The 19,584-nt window shown below is 42.8% G+C and overlaps 1 protein-coding gene across 7 annotated transcripts in view; it reads right to left on the reverse strand.

Annotated features, from left to right (window-relative positions):
• NHSL1 (NHS like 1) overlaps positions 1-19,584 on the reverse strand; it is a 181,678-nt gene that overhangs the window by 96,945 nt on the left and 65,149 nt on the right. For 3 of the 7 annotated variants that reach the window (XM_074896423.1, XM_074896422.1, XM_074896418.1), the window contains exon 1: positions 7,943-8,180. The exons of 2 other annotated variants lie outside the window; for them this stretch is intronic. In XM_074896423.1, the coding sequence (XP_074752524.1) occupies positions 7,943-8,147 (205 nt within the window). In that variant the 5' untranslated portion in view covers positions 8,148-8,180. Of the gene's footprint in view, positions 1-7,942; positions 8,184-19,584 lie in introns of those variants that run through there. 2 more of the 7 variants (XM_074896426.1, XM_074896428.1) reach the window with 2 other exon arrangements.

Below are 19,584 nucleotides of genomic sequence, written 5' to 3' on the forward strand. Positions count from 1 at the left end.
GAAAACCTAGAGTTTAATTTCTTTACTTTTATTGAGATTCTGCAGCTAAAAGACAAGAAGAAAACATATTTCACAGTTTAAATTACAAACTGTCAAATCCACCCTTTTTTACTTGTTCCAAATATTGTAATAGAAGCTAACTACACTCTTGCAAAAGTCATTTAACCTTAGTCCTTAAAACACACTTTTAACCTTTAACTTCAATTTCTTTTCATTTGTAATGGAGATTGAAGAAAAACAAGTAGCTGCAATATTTGCAATGTCCTGCCAGAATGGTGAGCTATGACCATGTCAGAGACAAAGGTCCCCTCAATTTTAGGGTACAATTCACAAAACAGTTGGCTAACAACTGCATGGAAACAGAAATTTTCACGTATTCTCTTACCTGATGAGCAGCGTGTAGGAAAGCACATGCAGCGTGCTGTTTCAGCTCAAACAGCACCTACAATGTCTCACTGGAAAACATCCAGCCTGCACCATAAAATACAAGTGAGCTAAGAGTACATCAGCTTGTACATATTGGTTTTGACCCTCTACTGAGGGGGAAACATTTGCCCCAAGTTTTCAGCCTAAGACTTAGCTGGACTTGGGAGGGAACAAGATGTATCCTGGGAACAAGAAAAAGTATATAAAGTGTATAAAAGTATATATACATCATGAAATAGAACTTGAAACCATTCATAACAGTAAAAAAATACACTCTCAGAAGGAAGATCACAGCACCCTGTGGGTTTCTGTGTCGCTGCAGAGAAGCAAGCAAAGGACACGCTATTCTGTGAAGAGCGCTGCTCTAGCTGCGGTGCTAATCCAAGCATCAAGTCAAGCTTATAAATTGCAAGACAAACTGGGTTGCGATGTCCTTTTAACTTTGGAAACGCACAGTTAAGTCAGGTACCACCCGATTTGTTTGCATTTCCCAAGACTGTAGTCTTCTACAGTGACCAGCCAAGAAAACTCCTACTGGAGCTACCCTACAAGTGAGATTCGAGGTGCACTACAGAAGGTAAAAACAGTCAGGGTCTTACTTCACAGTAGCACAAGAGCTGCCCAGAAGGAACCGGCAAGCTACTCAGGGAGCTTCACGGCTCTCAAATTCCCCTTCACCTAACAAAAGCACACTTCTGAGACAGCAGCTCTAACATGTTAATTCCCTGCAGTAACACTGTACAAGTGTGCTCTTCCCTTCAACTCCTTCATCATAACAAAAAAATTCCACAATCCCCTGAGGGATTAAGACCCTTCAACACTGTAAACTTACATTAGTGAGAAGTTATAGACAGCATATAGACAGTGAAACCAGCCACAACTGTCTGTAAAAAAAATCTATTCAGAAATGTCCTTTAACACAGACTGTAGTCCCCCCGTCATTGCTTCCTGGAGGGGAACAAACACACTGGGATAGCAGCTGGGAAAAAGGGAAGGACTGCAGCAAATGTTTAAGGTCATAGCAAGTTATTTTTATTTCTTTCTATTTTCACCTGAGAGATTTAGATCAGATGAGAAAGAACATTTTCTTTTTTTAAAAGTTATTTCTACTACAAAAATAGCTAAGGATTGAAATTTGGCAAGGATTTTATAGAACGAATAGCAATGATGGCTGGATCCATGTTTTTCTGATAAAGCAAAAGTAGGGATGTGGGTCTGAACAAATGATTGTGTGATACATATCAACATTTCTTACTTAATTTGTTTCTGTAAATTTTTGCTTAGCAAACCCACTTTCAAATTCTTATCTGTGGCAATATTTACCAGAAGACATGGGAAAGAAGGCAAAGTTTTGATTAAATTTGCATTTATGTACAAGCATACAAAAGTTGCTACTTCAAGTTGTAGTTAAACGCAGGATGTTCTACTGTCTCCAGCTGTTTTACCAGCATGAGAAGTTTCAGTTGCCACTGTATATCATGAAAGTTTTACAGAACCCTCTGCTGTGCCAGGATACAAACATGCTAAGACAAATAGTACATGCCTCAGTAATTTAAGTAGTATCTCTGCTCCCAGCTGAGGACTGCTTCCATAAAAGCACAATATCCAACGGCTTCAACCACAAATATTAAGATGCCAACTTGACCATAAAGGCAAATTGTTACAAATGCATATAACTATATCCAATTTTATCTTTGCATACAGAACCTACAACATGTAAAAGGAAAAAGTATAAGACAGAAAATTGGCCTTTGTATCAAATCTCTCGTTACTTTTTCCACTTAAATACTTAGACTTGTACATGTGTGCTCATATATACAAAACTGCATGTCTATAAAACATTAGGGTTTTTTTTTTAAAAAAAAGTCTTCCACAAAAAGGTGTATAAAACATACAATATTTGTCTTGGAGTTATTCCAGTCTCTTACAAAAATGCTTTTTGAGGTTTCCATAACTGATTATTTATGGATTTGCCCAAAGCTTCAAGAATCTTTTTCAAAGACACACATGCCCCAACACTACAATCCATCACATATTACTGCTTCCACAAATGCTAACAGCTCCCTTTGGGTTTATGGGCCCTTATCTGTGTAGTAACTTAAATGACTTTTTCCCCCCTTGAACAGGGGATCTTGTGCAAAACATACAGAAAAAAAGCCCTGTTAAATGATTTTGCATTAGAATAGCAACAGCAAGTCTGGATTCAAGTAATCTTGCTTAAGGGAACTTACTAGTTCTTGGTACTTTTATATCTCATTACTAAAAAAAGTGATTACATCTGTCCCTGAAACCCCCTTGTGAACTGTGTTCATGACTTAAAAAAACCCAACATTTAAAATTCATTTGGACTTTAGAAAAAGACCAAGCTGATGCTCTGACACTGTGGTTAGACAATGTCAGAGCTGCACATCCTTACACTGAGTTTCTACTGAAAATACAAACTCCTCAGTATTAGAAAAACTGAAGGTCTTGAGTGCAGAGTGCCTCTGGAATGTGAAGAAAAACTCATCTGACAGTATAAAACTTAGGCCATATACGTTTAAACCAACCACTGGTAGTATAGGCATAGCTGAAGACCATCATTTTTACTGACATAATAAGGCAGTGCCATAATTGCTACTGTGACAGAAGATATTAATTGTTAAGCTGGTGGAAATTTAACCCCTTGATAAGCATGACGTTCTCAAACCGTGATATGCAGCGGGTGGTTATGAAGTTAACTGGCAGCTTTGGTAAAAGTTGTCATCAGGATGTCAGGATTACCTCCAACAGACATGCCACAAGGACACAAAAGGACAAGTAGTTACTCATGAATTTAGAGGACTTTTAGCATTAAAAGCAAGTTCCACATTTAGACTGTTTTTGCAAGGAAAAAATGGGTATTCCACACGCTTTTATATTAAGGGCTGAGACTTGCCCAGCATACAGCAGAAAGCCAGTGGCTGCCACTTTTTGAACATCTCTGACGAAAGACTCAAGTAAGTTTTCCAGGTAGTAAAGTCCTCAGTAAAAAACAGCCAAGGCTTTTGACTTTCTCGTGATACAGAAAGGCTGCAGGGACAGTGGCTAAAAAAAATCAGAGCAATAAGCAGAGACAGGAGCTGGGGGGAGAGGGGGTCAACCTCCCCATTGGGCAACAGCTTCTTTTGATGCATTGCCACCCGCAGCCAGTCCTGACTGCTAAATGTGCTTCTTCAACACCTGGCCTGAAGATCACCGTTAGAAGGAAATAAGAGAAATAAGGTCACTGGCTCAGGCGTATTTAACCACCTCAGAGAAACATCTTCCCTTCTCTGCATCCCTGCCAGTATGGTGGGGAGATCAGCAAGATGAGCCGTGAAGGCAGCACTGCTCAGAGCTGCTGTCACAAGCTCTCCTCTTCCAACCCTCAAAACCGATGGGAAGGAAGAGAGGTGAGGGGAAAAAAAAAAAAGTCAGCAAAACTCCGTAAGATGTTCTGATGCTGAAATGTGACTCATTTCCTTTTCTGCAAAGTCAAAGTAAATATGGTGAGATCTGTACCATAAACTGACTCACGTGTTACCTCACTCCAAGTTAACTTGCTATGTCATACTCACGGTAAACAGCACAGGCCCACATGAATGACTGTTACATACTTCCACGTATCATAAACGCTTTGCAATGCACACAAGCACCTTCACTTCAGATTCAAATAACTCTGTCAGTGTTTTTTCCACAATGTGTTATTTAAAGGAAAAAACACTCTGAGCTTCAGTCTGAAAACACCTGGGGGCAGGAGCAGCACCCCCCCTGCCCATTTCACACACCTGCCACTGCACCTCCAGCACAGATAGAAACGCACCAAGACACAGGGAACAGACCCCAAACCAGGACCTGCTCGGTTTTCCAGGAACCACAAGTAAGCAAACCAGCCTGACTTCTGGTGGGAATTTTAGGCTCAGGCACTGCAAAAAAATCAAGTTGTTCTCCGGGCTCCCACTGAGCATACCAGAAGTGAGTTATGCCATTAGAGGAGCAAAGCAGATGAATACTAGAATGTCTACCAAAAAAAACCTTGGGCAAAAACCAGAATCTGAGAGGTCCTACACCTGCCTCTTCAAAGCAGCTGTACCAGCAGTGGGTGTCACCGCACAGGTATCTTCTGTGAGAGAGAAACCAGACTGTTTATCCCTCATGCATAGAAGTTATGGAGTGCTCACAAAGCTGCCTCTTGAACCCACAGGACCCTGCTCAGAAGAACAAGCCAGCTCTGTTGACCAAGGTAATGGCAGAGCAGCTACATGATCCAGAAGGCTGGCGTCTGCCACTCTGGTGGCTTTCATGAGATGGGCAACCCCAGTCAGCAGCACCCCTTGGCAAAGGTGCCCAGGCACCATCACCCCACATACAGCCGCATGAAGCACAGTCAGCTCTACAGGCTCAGTCCCTAACAAGCCAGATGAATTCAGACCACCTCCAGCCACGCTGGCCTGTCCTCTCCTCTTGGAGCAACCTCCAGGAGCATCTGTAACAGAAAGGGATAAAGGAGTGCCTACACAAGAGAAAAAGGACACTTGGAGCATGTGTAGGGAATAAAAAAAATAAAATTTCTTCCCCACACATGCTCCAGAGTAAAGGAAACTTCTGCTACCCCAAAAAGTAAGAAATCTGAACTAAAAATTCAGGTTAAAGATGAGAAACATGGGAGTTAGTGTGCTCCCATTTCAAAGGTCCTTCAGCTGACTGGGGAGGAAGAGGGCTGAGCAAAAAATGTTTCAAGCAAACCTTTATTTTATTATCAACTTTTACTGTCTCTTTCAGTAACTGCTTTATCTGATGTGAAGTCTAAGTAGCACCACCTGTTCCAAAACACTCCGCACTACTGTGTACCTTTTTAAAAATGAAGAGCGAATGAGCAGCCCCAGATTTGACTTCCACACAAACAGAGAGCTCAGCTGCCCAGGACGTCAGGGTGTGCCCCCGGATCCTAGTTAGCATTTACTTTTTGTCTTTCCTGCTCGTTTGAAACTCGCAAATCCAACCAATCTCGCTGCTGTTTGCTGGTTCCCATTTGCAGCCAATGCAGATTAGCCACTTTGCTAGTGAAACACCACAACACATGCTGCCTTGTGCCTGTCACCTAGCAGCCTCGTGGGAATGCAATATGAGACGGGAAGAGCAATGAAGCGGCAAAAGAATAAGAGGTTTAAAAAGACAGGAAGAGAAGCAGCTCAGAACAAAAAACAACAATTCCTTCATTTCCCATTTCTGTTAACACTCCTGCCTTTACACATGCAGTTAGGTGAAAAAAGGTAGAAAGATACCCTGAGATTTGTCAGGCTCTCCTTTATACCAATTCACCTGAGGACTAACTGGAGGCAAAATTAATTTGAAAGATTAAATTTTAAGTTTTTCAGCTACTTTAAAATAAAGTTTAGTTTTCTGTGTAAAACTAGCCATCCTTCCAGCCTGCTGTGCATCTCATTTCTTTACAGTCTGTGTCAATTTTAAGCAATGCGGTTAACTCAAGCACCAAAGACAATATTGGTTTGAGCCGTCAGTTTTACAAAGGCTGGCAAGCAGTAACACAACGGTCCAATGGAGCAAGCTAATTTGAGAACACAAGTATTCATTTATGACATGTTTTGCCTTTGAACACAAATCCAAGATGATGACTCAGTCAGGTACCGATACTCAAACTGTTCCAACACTGTGCAAGTCTGACTTGAAGCCCTGTGTGAAACACTTGCAGCCACGACAAGTTTCTCCTGCCCAGTATATAACCCAAACTCCCTTCAGCCCTGGCAAGCCCTGCCAGTTTGTCAGCTCCCTCCAAGCAGAGGATCCCAGTCAGACAGAAGTGCACAGTTAGATTTATGATCCAGGCAGATTTTACAAGTCGAGTCAAACTGTACCCTGCAAAGGGGAAATAAAACCTGCATCATCTATACCCACCTCCACCTTCCTTTCAAAAATGACATATTGTCATCTCCACTATAGGCAGGCAGGGAGGCTTTCATAGCTTGCTGCCCAATTACAGGAGGAATTCTGCCCTCCCCCTCCAGCCTGTACAATGGGTTCTTTATGTAAATCACTCAGAAAAATTAATACACCATTAATCCATCAGTAAAGCTTCCCTTCCCATCTCTGCCTTGTGGCGTGAGCGTGGGCTAAGGAAGGCAGCATGAGAAACTTTACGGAAGTTACACACTGACCAGCAGCAGGACTACGCAGTTCTTTTGATCCACAGCATATAAGATCCCACAGGCATTAGAAGTGTATCTGACATTGCTGTAAAATATCAATATGCCAACAATCAAAAGTAAAAATTAGCCACAGGTTGCCAATGCAAACTCCCTTTTTAGAAGCTTTTCAGCAGCAAAAGGGGTTAAAAAACAATCTTCAAAGCACAGATTAAAATCGTCTCCTAGTGTGCTGGGAGCAAAGCACAAGCACATACATCCTGTGTTAGTGTTCCTGCATCCAAACCAGTTACTAAAGCCACAGTTTATTCTGACTCAGAACCGAAATTCTGGACAAATAGCTATTAACTTCTCACAGAAATGAAAAGAAATAAAAATCCCTTTCAAGTTCAAATGCCCTTGGAGAGCCTGCCTGCTCTTACAAAGGTGACCTTACAGCAGAACAGAGTCAACCTTACACTTCCCATTAACAAACTAGTGCTCTGGCAGCACTAGAGAAATTACAATCAAATCACTTTATCAAGTATTTTGAACCACACCCCCCACACCCCCTCACTGCCTGCCAGCTAGTAAATGCACTGGTAACAGCAGCTCACCATCTCAGAGAAGCAAACTTCTGAAATTTATTTTGATTTATGGTAAACATGAGGTATGCTTGAGTAAATTCCTGACAAACTCCATTCAGGGGGAAAAAAAAACAAAACCCAAAACCAAACACAAAAAATAGAAGTACTTTTTTGAAGTCTCATATAAAATATACTCCAGGTTTGCGTATTTCAAGGGTTCATTCAGAGCTGCCTATCTCACATCCTAGATGTCCTTCCTCCTATCTGTGGATCGATTCCCATCTCCAACCCACCATCTCTTTTGTTTTGCATCTGGGACCTCTTCTCAATCTGCCCTCATAAAACAAAATACACTTAAAATTTTCCAGCAGGATCATGAGGCAGCCATGCAAAAAGCTACCTTGTCTGTTACAAGTGGCATCTTAAAATGGCTTTGGTACCACATAGAGAGACACCTGCAGCACCTGCCCAAAGGATCTGCCATCGGTGACAACCAGCTACAAGAAGCATAAGCAAAACTTACCTAGACACCACACAGTCAGTACCTTTATGTTGCCCAGATGGGAAATTAAAGGTTTCCCCTGTTGATTACTATAAGCTTTCACAGTTTTAACCTGGGAAAAACTTGGCAAGGTGGTGCTGCGCCTAGGCTTTTGTGCTGTCCTCCTCCTCCTACCCCACCTGCGGCTCCCGGCTCCCAGCGGGACCCGAGCAGCTGGACAACAGCACGAAACGTGGGCTGACACGGCAGCAGCCATCACAAGGGTTAAACAGAAAGCGAGTCACCTTTTCTCTGCTGGCTCCTGTAGGTCCAGTTCTCATCATCCTCGTCTACCTGCTGCACACACATGGAGGAGAGTTCACCATCACTGCGAAACAATCTCTTTGTCTGCCTTGACAAGGAGGAGAAATTTATCCAGCTTACAGCACGCGAGAGGGAGCCTGGGTTTTGTTTGAGTTTGAAAGATCTCGAAACACACTCCTTTTTCATTTTCTTTCAAGACAGCTACTGGCCTCGGTTCCAAACAGACCTTTCTGAAACTGTTCCTGTCCCCTTTCTCAGTTGTTTTTGTGGGAAGCTAAACAATTTCAATCCGACTTCTGTCCAGGCTTCTTCTTGCTGCATTTAAACCAGCACCAGCGTGGAGGTAGGTCACCGTGCCAGCGCAGCTCCCCTGAAGCTGTTTTGATACAGCACTTAGGGAGCTGCCAAAGAAAACAAAGGGGAGGAAAGCAGCAAAAAGTGGCACCTTGCAGCAGCTCAGAGAAGCATGCAAAGGCTGAGCAGAATACAGCACTAAGGCACATGTTTTCCCCATTCTTCACTCAACAGCAAAAACTGTATCTCCACTCTTCTCCCTGGCATCGCTCCCCAGGAGTGTCCACGCGCTTCAGTCCTCTCTTCTGTCTCATCAAAAACACCCCAGGACGGGGCAGAGCAGGCAGAGATCACACCCCAGCATGGCACAGCTCAGGAGGGACGATGGACTGACCACACTTCTGCCTCCTCGTTCTGGCTGCCCTGCTGTCCCCTAGTGAAAAGCCCGGTGAAGGAGCTCCAGGAAAGGCTCTTCTAACAATAAAACAGACTGCGTGGCTATCGCTTAGGATTAGAGTGAAATACGATAGGCTCGCTCTCCTAAAAGCACGACCGCAGAAGCAAAACTCCTCCTTTCCTCAGCCAGCTCGGTGGCAGCACAAACTCCTGAACCTTGCGTGCAGAAATACAAAAGCGCTTGTGCACCTCTGCAGACTTGGAGAGAGGAAAATAAAATTCTGGAGCTGGTAAACACCACAAGCACCTGGAACAGAGTGTGCTGCAAACATTAGTGCCCCTGTACCTGGTAGTACATTAAAAAAAAATAAATATGCAAGTGCAAAGACACAGACAAAATCTGTGCATGAGAAGACGCTTTTAGTGACCTGGCTCCCACTGGTGTGACTGCAGCTCACAAAACAGGTTTCGCTCCCAGCTGTGCTTTGTTCTGCCATCTTCTCTTTAAACTAGTGGCTGGAGAAAGGTGTGAAGTTTTTAAAAAGTCAGGCACCGCTGAAAGCTGCCGCAACCCAGTAGCTCGCCCTGCATGCCAAGACCAGTGCTGCTTCCAGGAGGGAGTAAGCCTCCTGGAACGGCAGAGGCATAAGCAGCATTTTAAAGCAGGCAGATGTTGGCTACACCAAGGCATCCCAATGGGTTTTAATGGGATTTGTCACCAAGATGCAAGTTGACCAAAACCACACAAGTTTGTATCTTGCAGCAGAAGAATAGACTTGTATGTATGAGATGCCCAATACAATCAGCTCAGTGAATCCTCAAGGAGATGCTGGTAGAGAGGAACTCAGGAAGAAAAAAAAAATTATAAAAGTACCACCTATCTGAAGAATAACCATTAATACCTTAACATCCTAATGGCTGCAGATGATATTAGCAAAAAGAAAAGCAGCTTAAGAAAACAAGAGTACAGTGTTTCAGCTCCCAGGCTGTCAGTCAGATTTACACTATTGCAGAACACGCCTCAACCCCCTGGCAGATGCTCTTGCAGCTCTCTGGATTCTGCTGCACAGCCTCTTCAAAACTATTAAAAACAAAGGCCCTGGCTTTTTCTGAAACTTATGGTTCTCTGACTCATAATAAGAGGATAAGGTTTAACCCACTGACTGGGAGGCAGAAAGCTAAATACTGTATCAGATTACCCTATGAATCAACCAGGCACACCAAAGTGACCTTTGGCTCCTTACTAACACAGCACAATGGGTTGGCCAACTGTCTTCTGTAAATAATTTAATAGGCCGCATTTAAATTGAGCTCGCCTGGCGAGGTAATGCATATGTACATACACAGCTCTTCCACCACTTTCCAAAGTCAGTGGTGGTGGTGCAGTGGGGCTGAGGGGATGCGTGAATGGGAGCATGTACTACTAGCATTTGCTTTTCTCACCATGTCAGAAAGTCCTTCTATTTTGGAGGGTTTTGTCTTAAAAAGACACCACCCCCCACACCTGGTGAGACAAGAGACTTGGGTAGGGTTCAGGGCATTTGCTTTGTTTTTATTCTTTAGACCTTTTGCTTAAAAGAAAATCGGGAGAATGTGGGGTGACATACCCCTAGAGACCCAAACACACATTTTGGGGCACTCCATGTTCAAATAGGCAGGATTTAATATAAGAATCAAACACCATGCTTTAAGTCAACTTACTGCTTCTTTTGAGAAAGTGCAAACGTTTGGAATTGCCAGTACTGCAAAGTACAGAGAACTGTAAACTACCACAGCTATTACTGGCTAAATTATACAAAGCCACATGTACAAAAAACCTTGTAGGAACTGCAGAATCACAGTTGTCATCTCGCCACTGTACTACCTAGAAACAGAAGATAAGAGAAACCAACAAGAAGGAAACCCTTTCAGGTTAACCCAGAATGCCAGAGTAAATCCCAGAGACCTGGCCAGAGTCTTGGCAGCAATTTGATTTTAGGAATTTTCCTGACCTGTCTGGAGCTCTGCCTTTATATCATGGTTCTGAGTCACAACTTGATGATGCAAGGGCAAGAACATTGCTGCAGGTGACTGACCATAACATTTCCACTGTTACTGTAAATAAAAAGTGGTGCAACGCTTTGCTCAGAGTTTGGTATTATTATATTTCACTGCAGGGAAAGATCCATCGCGATACTGTCATTACAACAGAATACTTTTTATATGTAGGTGACAAGAAGCGTAATATCAGCTCACATTGTTGCATGTGTGGATCAGAAGTAAATTTCCCAAGATCAAGAGAAAATAGCGATTACTGTTTGAAAAACAACATATATTGAGGCATTAACACCAATGGAATTGCAGGGTAATCCATGCTTTAATCAGTAGCCAAACGCCAAGGCAAAGGAGTTGGAAATTTTAGCATCTGACCCACTTTAGAAGATTAAATTTAATTTTGTAAAACTGTGTACAAAGTCATTTAAGAGAAATAAGGTACGCTTCTAATAAGCTTAGCTAATTTTCCAACCTATTTTCTCCCTTATGAAGTCATCATACAAGTAAACAGGCTTCATATTTTCCAGGTTACACATGTAAAGATTAAGGCATTATTTTTGGTTAACCTAATACAAGCCCATCTCAGTAAAAAACCATGAAGGAATCAGAGAAGAAACCCAGGGTTTGAAGTAGAAAGCTTGGTTCCTCCCACCCCCCCCCCCTTTTTTTTTTTTTTTTAGAGGTGAACAAGAGCAAATACGCATAGCCTCCTATGCCATCAGGGTTTTTACCATCTATCACAACCTGATCATCAAAGAATTCTCTAAAAGTTGTTAAGCAAGCACATGTACATGGCTCACTGCCACTGCATTCCCCTAAGGCCAGCAAACGAAAAAATTGTTGCATGGAAGAGGGTTCAGTGTAAAAAAAGCAACAAAACAGAAAGAAAAAAACCAACCCCAAAACCCTGCAGATGTGCTCCGGTTTTGGTTGGGCTGTGGTTTTTGGCACAATTCACATGTTAATTTAATTCCTACATTTCCTAGTCTATCATTTCTGATGACTCAACCAGACAGTAACAAGGGTGATTCACAAGTATAGCTTCCTGGGGCAGCCTGTGCTCCCACAGCTGAGAGGACACCTCTCTCTCTCTCTCTCTCTCTCTCAGGCTTCCTGGGTGTTTTCCTTCAGGTGGTAACAACTCATCACCAGCCAGCCATAAAGCCATCTGGATGAAGCACCGTCAAAAGCCCATTGAAAACACCTTGCCTGCAGACCCAACCCTTCCCTAGGCAGCTCTTGCTGCGGCCAGCAAAGAGCACGGGGTGTCCCAGCAGCCCTGAGACCCTCCACCCCAGAAACTGCCGCAACACCAACCGGATCCACTACACATGGTCACCTCTCCACACAGTGATGTGTAGGAATTTCAGTGGGTATCAAAAACCTTGTGAACCTCATGTCTGTCAGAGATCTTTATCTCCAACGTACCTGTTCTTATACAGGTACCCTATAAAATGCCCACATAGCAAGCCTGCAAAGTAATCCACATTCCTGCGTGCTTTTTTACAGCAAGGCAGCTATGGAGAGCATTTTGGTATTACAACAGGGCCTCAAACTTCCAGTTAAGAGTTTGTCCCCTTTTTGTGCAGAGCACATAGTGAGAAAGTCTTTCCCTTCCAGTGTGAATGGACCTGTGAGGGGAAAAAAATAGTAAAGAAGGAGAAGGATCAAAAATGGAGTTGCTTGCGCAAGATCACAGCACAGATAAGCAGCAAAGCTAAGAAAGTAGGTCTCCTGGCTACCAGCATGGCGACCTACTTAAGTAAGCCCTGCCTCGCACAAAAAGCAATGCCTGTTAATTTCTTCTATCAAACATTATAGAGCCTTTGAATGCCCTAATTACAAATGAAATTTTCCTTTCTGTTTTGTTACCCATTTTATCCCTTTGGGGTTTTTTCCAATTTAAAAACATACCATACCTAAATGAACTGCTTCAAACATCCTGTTTACGTTTACAATTTTATTAGGTCCATGAAAGAAAAAATATTAAAAAATAAGCAAAATCAGACTGCAGACAACCATAGAGAATAAAAGTTTTTGGACATGTCTGCATGATGCACCTGCTACCAGCCTCTCTCCCTTCAACTTCTGTACCCCAGAAGAATTCGCTGCATCAGGGCAGGCAATATTTTCTCTGATTTAATGTACTGACCTTGGTAAGGAAATTTCATAAAACCAGGGGCAGAGTTCCTATAAAGCACTAGGCTAACCTGGGCCTAGTTCTCGCCCCAACACCAGCGGCACATAGAGCACGTAACTCCCGCCCAGCCACCCAAACCGCTCTGACTGCGGGGGAGGAACAGAGCAAGGGAGCTCACACAATTTGGTCATTAGCAAAAAAGTAAGATGCTTGTACAAGGGGCAAAACGAACACCAGAACTGCCCAGAAACAAATGCTGGTTTTCTCTAAAATAGTTTGATGCCAAGAGAGCAGACAAGTAAACCATACATAATACCTACCTGCTTCAACTGGGTACAAAGATATTTGCAGGCCTTTGTTTCTCTTAATCAGCATAATCCCAGAACTGAGATAAACCCCAAATTTCAGAGAAAATCTGCTTCCAAGTACACAAGGAGTTAGGCAAGCACTGACTGAAGGAGCAGGTTTAATTACTGAGCTTTGCTGGGTAAAAGCACGATGGATATTCTAAGGGATATAGGAGAGGGCTCAAACTGTACCAAGTTGCAGCTTTGTCTGTACGCAGCCGAGTTTTACCTCACGGCAGCTGATAACTATTCTCCAAATAAAGCATCTTACGTTTATTGATAGAATAACACCTGCTCTCCCAGCACGCAGGTTTTACGTGGCTGTACCATCTAAGGGATTCTAAGGGGACTTTGATGAGTTCAGACGACGAGTGTTTGGGAGGCAGCTCTACTCGCCAGCCCTGCAGCCTAAGGGCACGGCAAGTACCGGCAACAGCTGGTGCCGGGTGCCTCGGCAGGACCGGCGGGAGCCGCTGCCAGGGGGGGGGCGGGCCGGCAGGGGGCAGCAGGGCTCCAGGCGCCCGGCCGCGGGCCGCGGGGGGGTGCCCCGGTTCGCCAGAGGTGTGAGGCAGCTACAGTGCCACGCCGTACAGTGTGGTCTGTACCTGGCGTAGCTTTTAGCAGTTGGCTCGTAGGAAGCTGTATTATCTCTGCTTAAAATGTAATTAACAATTTCAGTGCTCTTTGACTCGGGCACGACAACTCACTAACTGAGACAGCTCTGCTAAAGCTCTCACTAACTGTAGCCACTGCCTCGATTCCTACACACAGTCCTCCTGAACAGTGGGGCTCTGCTTTAATAACACAAAATCCTTTTTAAAATCTCTTAACCCCCTCCCCTCCAAAGCTGAGGCTTCAGGGAAGTACTCCACTCACAACTGCTAGCCAACACGCCCCAAGTGTTGATAGTCTGTGAAAACTGACTAAGTATTGAATTTCTGAGGAGGGAGTGAGTCTTCTGTTGTAAGAAGAGGTTACTTTTTTTTCCCCAGGCACTCGTCTGTTCACTGAATCAAGGTGATCAGTAACAGTTCTGATCAACACGAGAAGTCACTTGCAGGGTCTGGGAGAGAAACTCAAGAGGTGCTACAGAAGTCAGCCAGCGTTCAGTGCCCTGTTACTCCTGCACTGCACGGACTCTTACTCCCCCACGCACCCACCCGCTCCAAACTGCTGTCCCGGCTGACAGGAAGGATGCTCCGAATGAAACCACCCGCTGCATCTCATCAGGAGGCTCCTACCGCCCAGGAAAGCTGTGTGCTTCTGTAATACCCTGTCTCTACTTCACATATCTTTGCTCTTGAACATCACTCTTTGCTCTTGAACATTCTGTAATGAATACATGGGTTTAAACAAATTCAGACCTTATAAATGCAACTTACATTGCTTTAATCTAAATTGTGAGATCGACATATTCTTTCCTACTACTTTACTCAGTGTATGCTATGTTCATATTAAGAAGGGGCTCAAATCACTTTTAACACCTGAATATGCACATGAAACTGCAACATGCCAGTTATGTTACCAATTTAGAAATACAAGGTTTCAGTGAAGCACAAGAAACTTCTACTGGATCATTCAAGTTTCCTAGGGAAATGCTGACAGCTGTACTACCAACAACTGGAAGCCAGTTAAAAACACACTGTATAAAAACCATTTCTTAACATGTAATTGAGGACCATTCTGCCAGCAGGAAAGTACCCTAGACAACTAAATAAATGTCTTTCTACTTCTCATTTCTCTGATTAAGAGGATGCCAGGAAAACTGCAGAAGGGATATGGCTGTTTGCTTTGAGGTGGAAGCCCTCTGCTGGTTAACATAAACTAATTAACACACTAATCTGAATGTTTTTGTAGATAACAGAACCACAAAGAACAAGAAAGGAGAGAGTGGCTAAAGAAGCAGAGAAAAATCGTCGGTAACCTCAGAAATCCTCATTCATCTTTTTTACTGGGCCCATAAAGGTGTTTGTTTTGTTTTCTTTTTTCCTGTTTGTATTTACACACTCTTTGACTTACAAAACATGCAGTGCAATAAATCTTACTAGGTATTTGCAATAATCGAATGCCAAAAAGGAACTTTAGAACCATGTGAGACACTTGGGCAGACCTGACCATTGCAACACTGAAAACGCAGTTCTTACGTGTTATAACCAGGTCTCACTGTTTGACATGCAAAAGGCAGGAAACTTTTTCTTCCTATGTACTATCTGCACATATCTTTTCGTCTTGAGTCCTGTATCTTTAAAACATATTTCAAAGTTACTTCACACTGAAAGCAGCAAAATTATTTGACCTTACCAACACTGCACATATGTCTTTTCTAGGAACCAAGCTAAGAATGTCGTTTCTGTAAATCATGCATAAATACTGAACTTCAGAAGAAAGCCAGAAGGCGCACTTTTGCATGTGTGTGCACAGGTATAAGATTGTTGTGGTGCTTTTTCAGTTCATTTGTAGGTTTGCATGCCTGCTTAGCCTGATACATGTAAGTACAGAGACTGTGTTGCAACTCTGGACAAAAATTGTAAATGAAACCCAGCCCCGCCACGCCTGAAGGAATGCTGCAATCTCCTCTCTTCCTCACAACAGGCTCTAGGTTAAAAGAAACTCATTTCTAGGCGGAGGATGAGCACAAGGAATGTTGCTGACACACAGTGAGCAAGGAGGAAAACACAGTTTGTGTCTTAGTTACTGTCCTACATAGTGATACTTAATCCCAATTAAAATAGCCCTGTTAAAAACTTGAGAAAAATGCAAGAGGGGAAAAACCCCCTTCTAAAATAATGAACGTATGGCCTATGTATGTGTATGTGCTCTCTCTGTATGAGTGCCTGCACATGTGCTCACTCCATATGTACACATCCCTGTATTCAGCCGGAGCACCAACTGTGACCAATGAGAAAAATTCCACCCCCACCCCCCCCACCCCCCGCAATTTCCCCTTCTGCCACATACAGGTCCGAAACTAACCCTGATTCTTTTTTTGCAACCCTCAAACTTTTTAACATTTTTCCCTACTAACAGCAGTTTCTAGGTAGAAAAACATCTTAGAATTTGAAAGAATAATACGCAGGGTCATACTTGTAGTGCCTACAGTCCCCCTGACGGACCTTATATAAAACATTTGACACAGAGGGAAGAGTTCCTATTCATCAGCTGCCAAAACAAGGTGAGAACAGGGGGGAAAATGAAAGTGCAAATTATCCTCGGTAGAAGACAGGATAAATAAGGATATTCACAAGCAGCAAGAATAATCTGATGCTGCCTCTCAACCACTGGAATGTGAAATAATCAGTCTCAACAGACCAGCTGTTTAGTCGCAGTTAAAAAACTGAGAGTATCAATTCTTAAATCGTTGCTCACAGCACAGAGAAAACCAAATCAAGGCTTTGCAATCTTCTGTAATTTGCACCACAGCTCCTTGTTTACATATCTAAAGAAAGCTCATCTTCTGGCATACTACTTACTTAGTGAAATACAGGGTGGGAGGGGTAGAAAGTGAAAGAGAAATCATGTCGTATTGAAATTACAGGTGTAAAAAATGTTTGTTCATCAGATACTAATCTGTTGAGAGCCCAGTGGATGTCTCCCACAATGCTAACACCCCAAATCAACTTCTCCCAAGAAGGAAAGAGTTTAGAAAGCCGACTTACTGACTTCTCACAGCCAGTGCCAATCACTATTTCGGGTAGTTTCATCAAGATGAAGAAGATTCACATCTTGATAGTCTTTTTAAAATGAAGTCGCCCTGACATTTCACTATTAACCAGTGGACTAAATTACAGACTTAATCTCCACCTAGGGCTCTTTCCTGCCCACAAGACAATTTGCTTGCAATACTCTGCTAGCCTGAAAGTGACTTTAAGATCCTCATCACACAGGTTCTCCAAAGCCTTCTCTTCAGATCATTGGAAATGGAGTATCAATCCTGATGCATCATTAACTCCCAAACACCTCCTTCAGCATGACTTCTCCTATGGCTAATGCCAAAATACTGCTCCTATCTATACCTTTTTTTTCCCTTCTTCTTTTTACTAAATGAAGTAAAGCAATTGGCACAACTGGCAGACCATGTGCCAAATGCAATGTTTCACGAGGTCTTTCACCACCTTCTTGGCAGAAACAAGGAACATGGCTTGAGCTCGGTAACTGAGCTTGCATACTTATACAGAAAGAGTGGAGCAGCAGGAGATCTCCACGAGAATAGGCTCAGGTCCCAGGGCAGAGCACCACAACAGCAATATGTCTTTACCTCTTTCAGGAGGTGAGGGGTGAGGAAAAGAAGCAGGACCCAAAATGAAAGATAACCCCTTTCATACTCTATTCTCTGTGTAAGCAAACGTAAAGGCCACTAGATATAAAAGAAAATGTCAAACTAATTTAAATAAAACACATCCCCAAAAGCGAATATTCAGTGTATGCATTAAAACGTAATTTTTATTGTAAAGAAATCAAAATGAAGATTTAATTGCCGAGCTTTTCACCTAATTCTGCCTGTCAAGCCACCTTCATCAAAATGAACCCTACTGCACTAAATGCAAATGGAAACAAACGACACTGAGAAGTGAGAGTTACTTATTATTTCACTTGCAATAAACATTCCTTATTTACAGGCATTTGGCAAACTGCCAACAGTAGAAACAGATGCCATTAGATATTCCTGAAGAAATATGAGTACAGACAGAGGAAATTATATCAAAAATAAATTTATGCAGAAATACTTATTCTCCAACCATGTGCTCTACTACATACCACATTCTTGTTATGCAACCAAGTTTATTCACCTGGAGGAATCCGCTGACAAATAAGGAGAATGTTTCGTATGTATTTATTCATCAAATAGAAATAACAATGGTTTCTAGATGGGAACTACCGCCTTCTTTTGATTCACATGCCTCCCATGCTACCTGTTCTAAACTCATCAAGTTGACAAGATTATCAAGATTGCTTAAAGAGCGGTACTTTTTTTTTTTCCTGAAATAGCAAAGTGGAAAACATGCTGGCTTTCTCAGCCACTTTGGCATAGAGATAATGCCATGCTCTGTGGTTAATTGCTAGCTCTTCTTCCTCTAAGGCACTGTGAGTCATCTCAGCTTTCCACACTGGTGTCTTCCAAACAATTCTGGGTAAAACTGTGCTAGTTCATTCTCACCAAAGACATTGTATGAGAGCACAATTACACAAGAGGGATCACACATTAAACAAGTTTTTTTAAGCATTCCATTTAAAAAATGCAAGGAAAATATGGCAGTAACTATTAATCAAGTCTAAAAATAAATTAAACTAACTTCATGAAAGACCCCTTGGCATTTGCTGGCATTTAAAGCTTTTCCTTCAAGTATGAGCATGACCACAGCAGGATTTGCTCCTCTCATCCAATGGCACCTTTTCCCAAGCTTAGGCAAACAGATGTGAGGAGATGCTTTCAATCTTTACTTGCAGACAGTATTGTTTTTCATTATGACAAAGCGTTACTGAGCCTGGCGGTAAAAACCACCCACTTTCAGTAACTTTCAGTGTAGCTAATATGCTTTAGCTTAACAAAAGATGCCTTGGTCTAAGGCTGTTTCTTACAGGCTGTTGTTACAACTGCACCCAACTGACCTTCACTTATCAAGGGCTGCTCTTATTATAGGATCCTGAGTTATTCTGTTCAGTTTAGGGCCAGCAAAAAGCAACAGACTGACAGCTGTAAAGATCATGCAACAAAACCAAAAAAACCAAGCCAAACCAAAACAAAAAAATCCTATCTTGGCTAAAACGTATGGTACCTGCCAGCATCCTTCAGCAACGAATAGGCCATCTTAAAAGATACAGTTTACTTATCAAGTCAGTATCCTGCATGGTTTCTCTTAAATACAAACAAACAAACAAACAAACAAACAAACAAAAAAAAGTGTGCTACTTTATAGACACTTATAAAACAGCCAAACAAACAGAAAAAGCAGTTCCCAAATCCTGGGCTGTTCTAGGGGTCACTACCAGTACCTTGGGGAAAAAAACTTAGACGACAGCCCCCAGGAGAGTGCTTGCAGCCCACCTTCCTGGGTAGTCAATGGGTTCCACCCTCAGGTGGGGGGCATTTCAAAGTATCTTTTCTTTTGCTCTCAAGTAAATCCAGAAAATAAAGTTCCCATCTTTCCCTGCCCTCTGTGTGCTTGTTCCCATGCTGCAGCGCAGCGGGGCTCCTCCTGTGCAAGCACAGCCGCTTCTGGGACTGCCTGGGACACTGCAGCACTGCAACCACGGCCTTTCCGAAATGCTGGGATTTAATCTAAATCACTGCAGTGAGCCAAATGATGGCCCCGAAACAGCTGTGTCAGCACAACTGATGGGACAGCAAGCTGAAGAAGGGTGGATCCGAGCGCTGAAAGAACAGGAACTTCTTCGGAAGCAGAGTGCATCACGT

The sequence above is a fragment of the Athene noctua genome, chromosome 1 (genome assembly GCF_965140245.1).
Source record: "Athene noctua chromosome 1, bAthNoc1.hap1.1, whole genome shotgun sequence".
NCBI classification, from domain to species: Eukaryota; Metazoa; Chordata; class Aves; order Strigiformes; family Strigidae; genus Athene; species Athene noctua.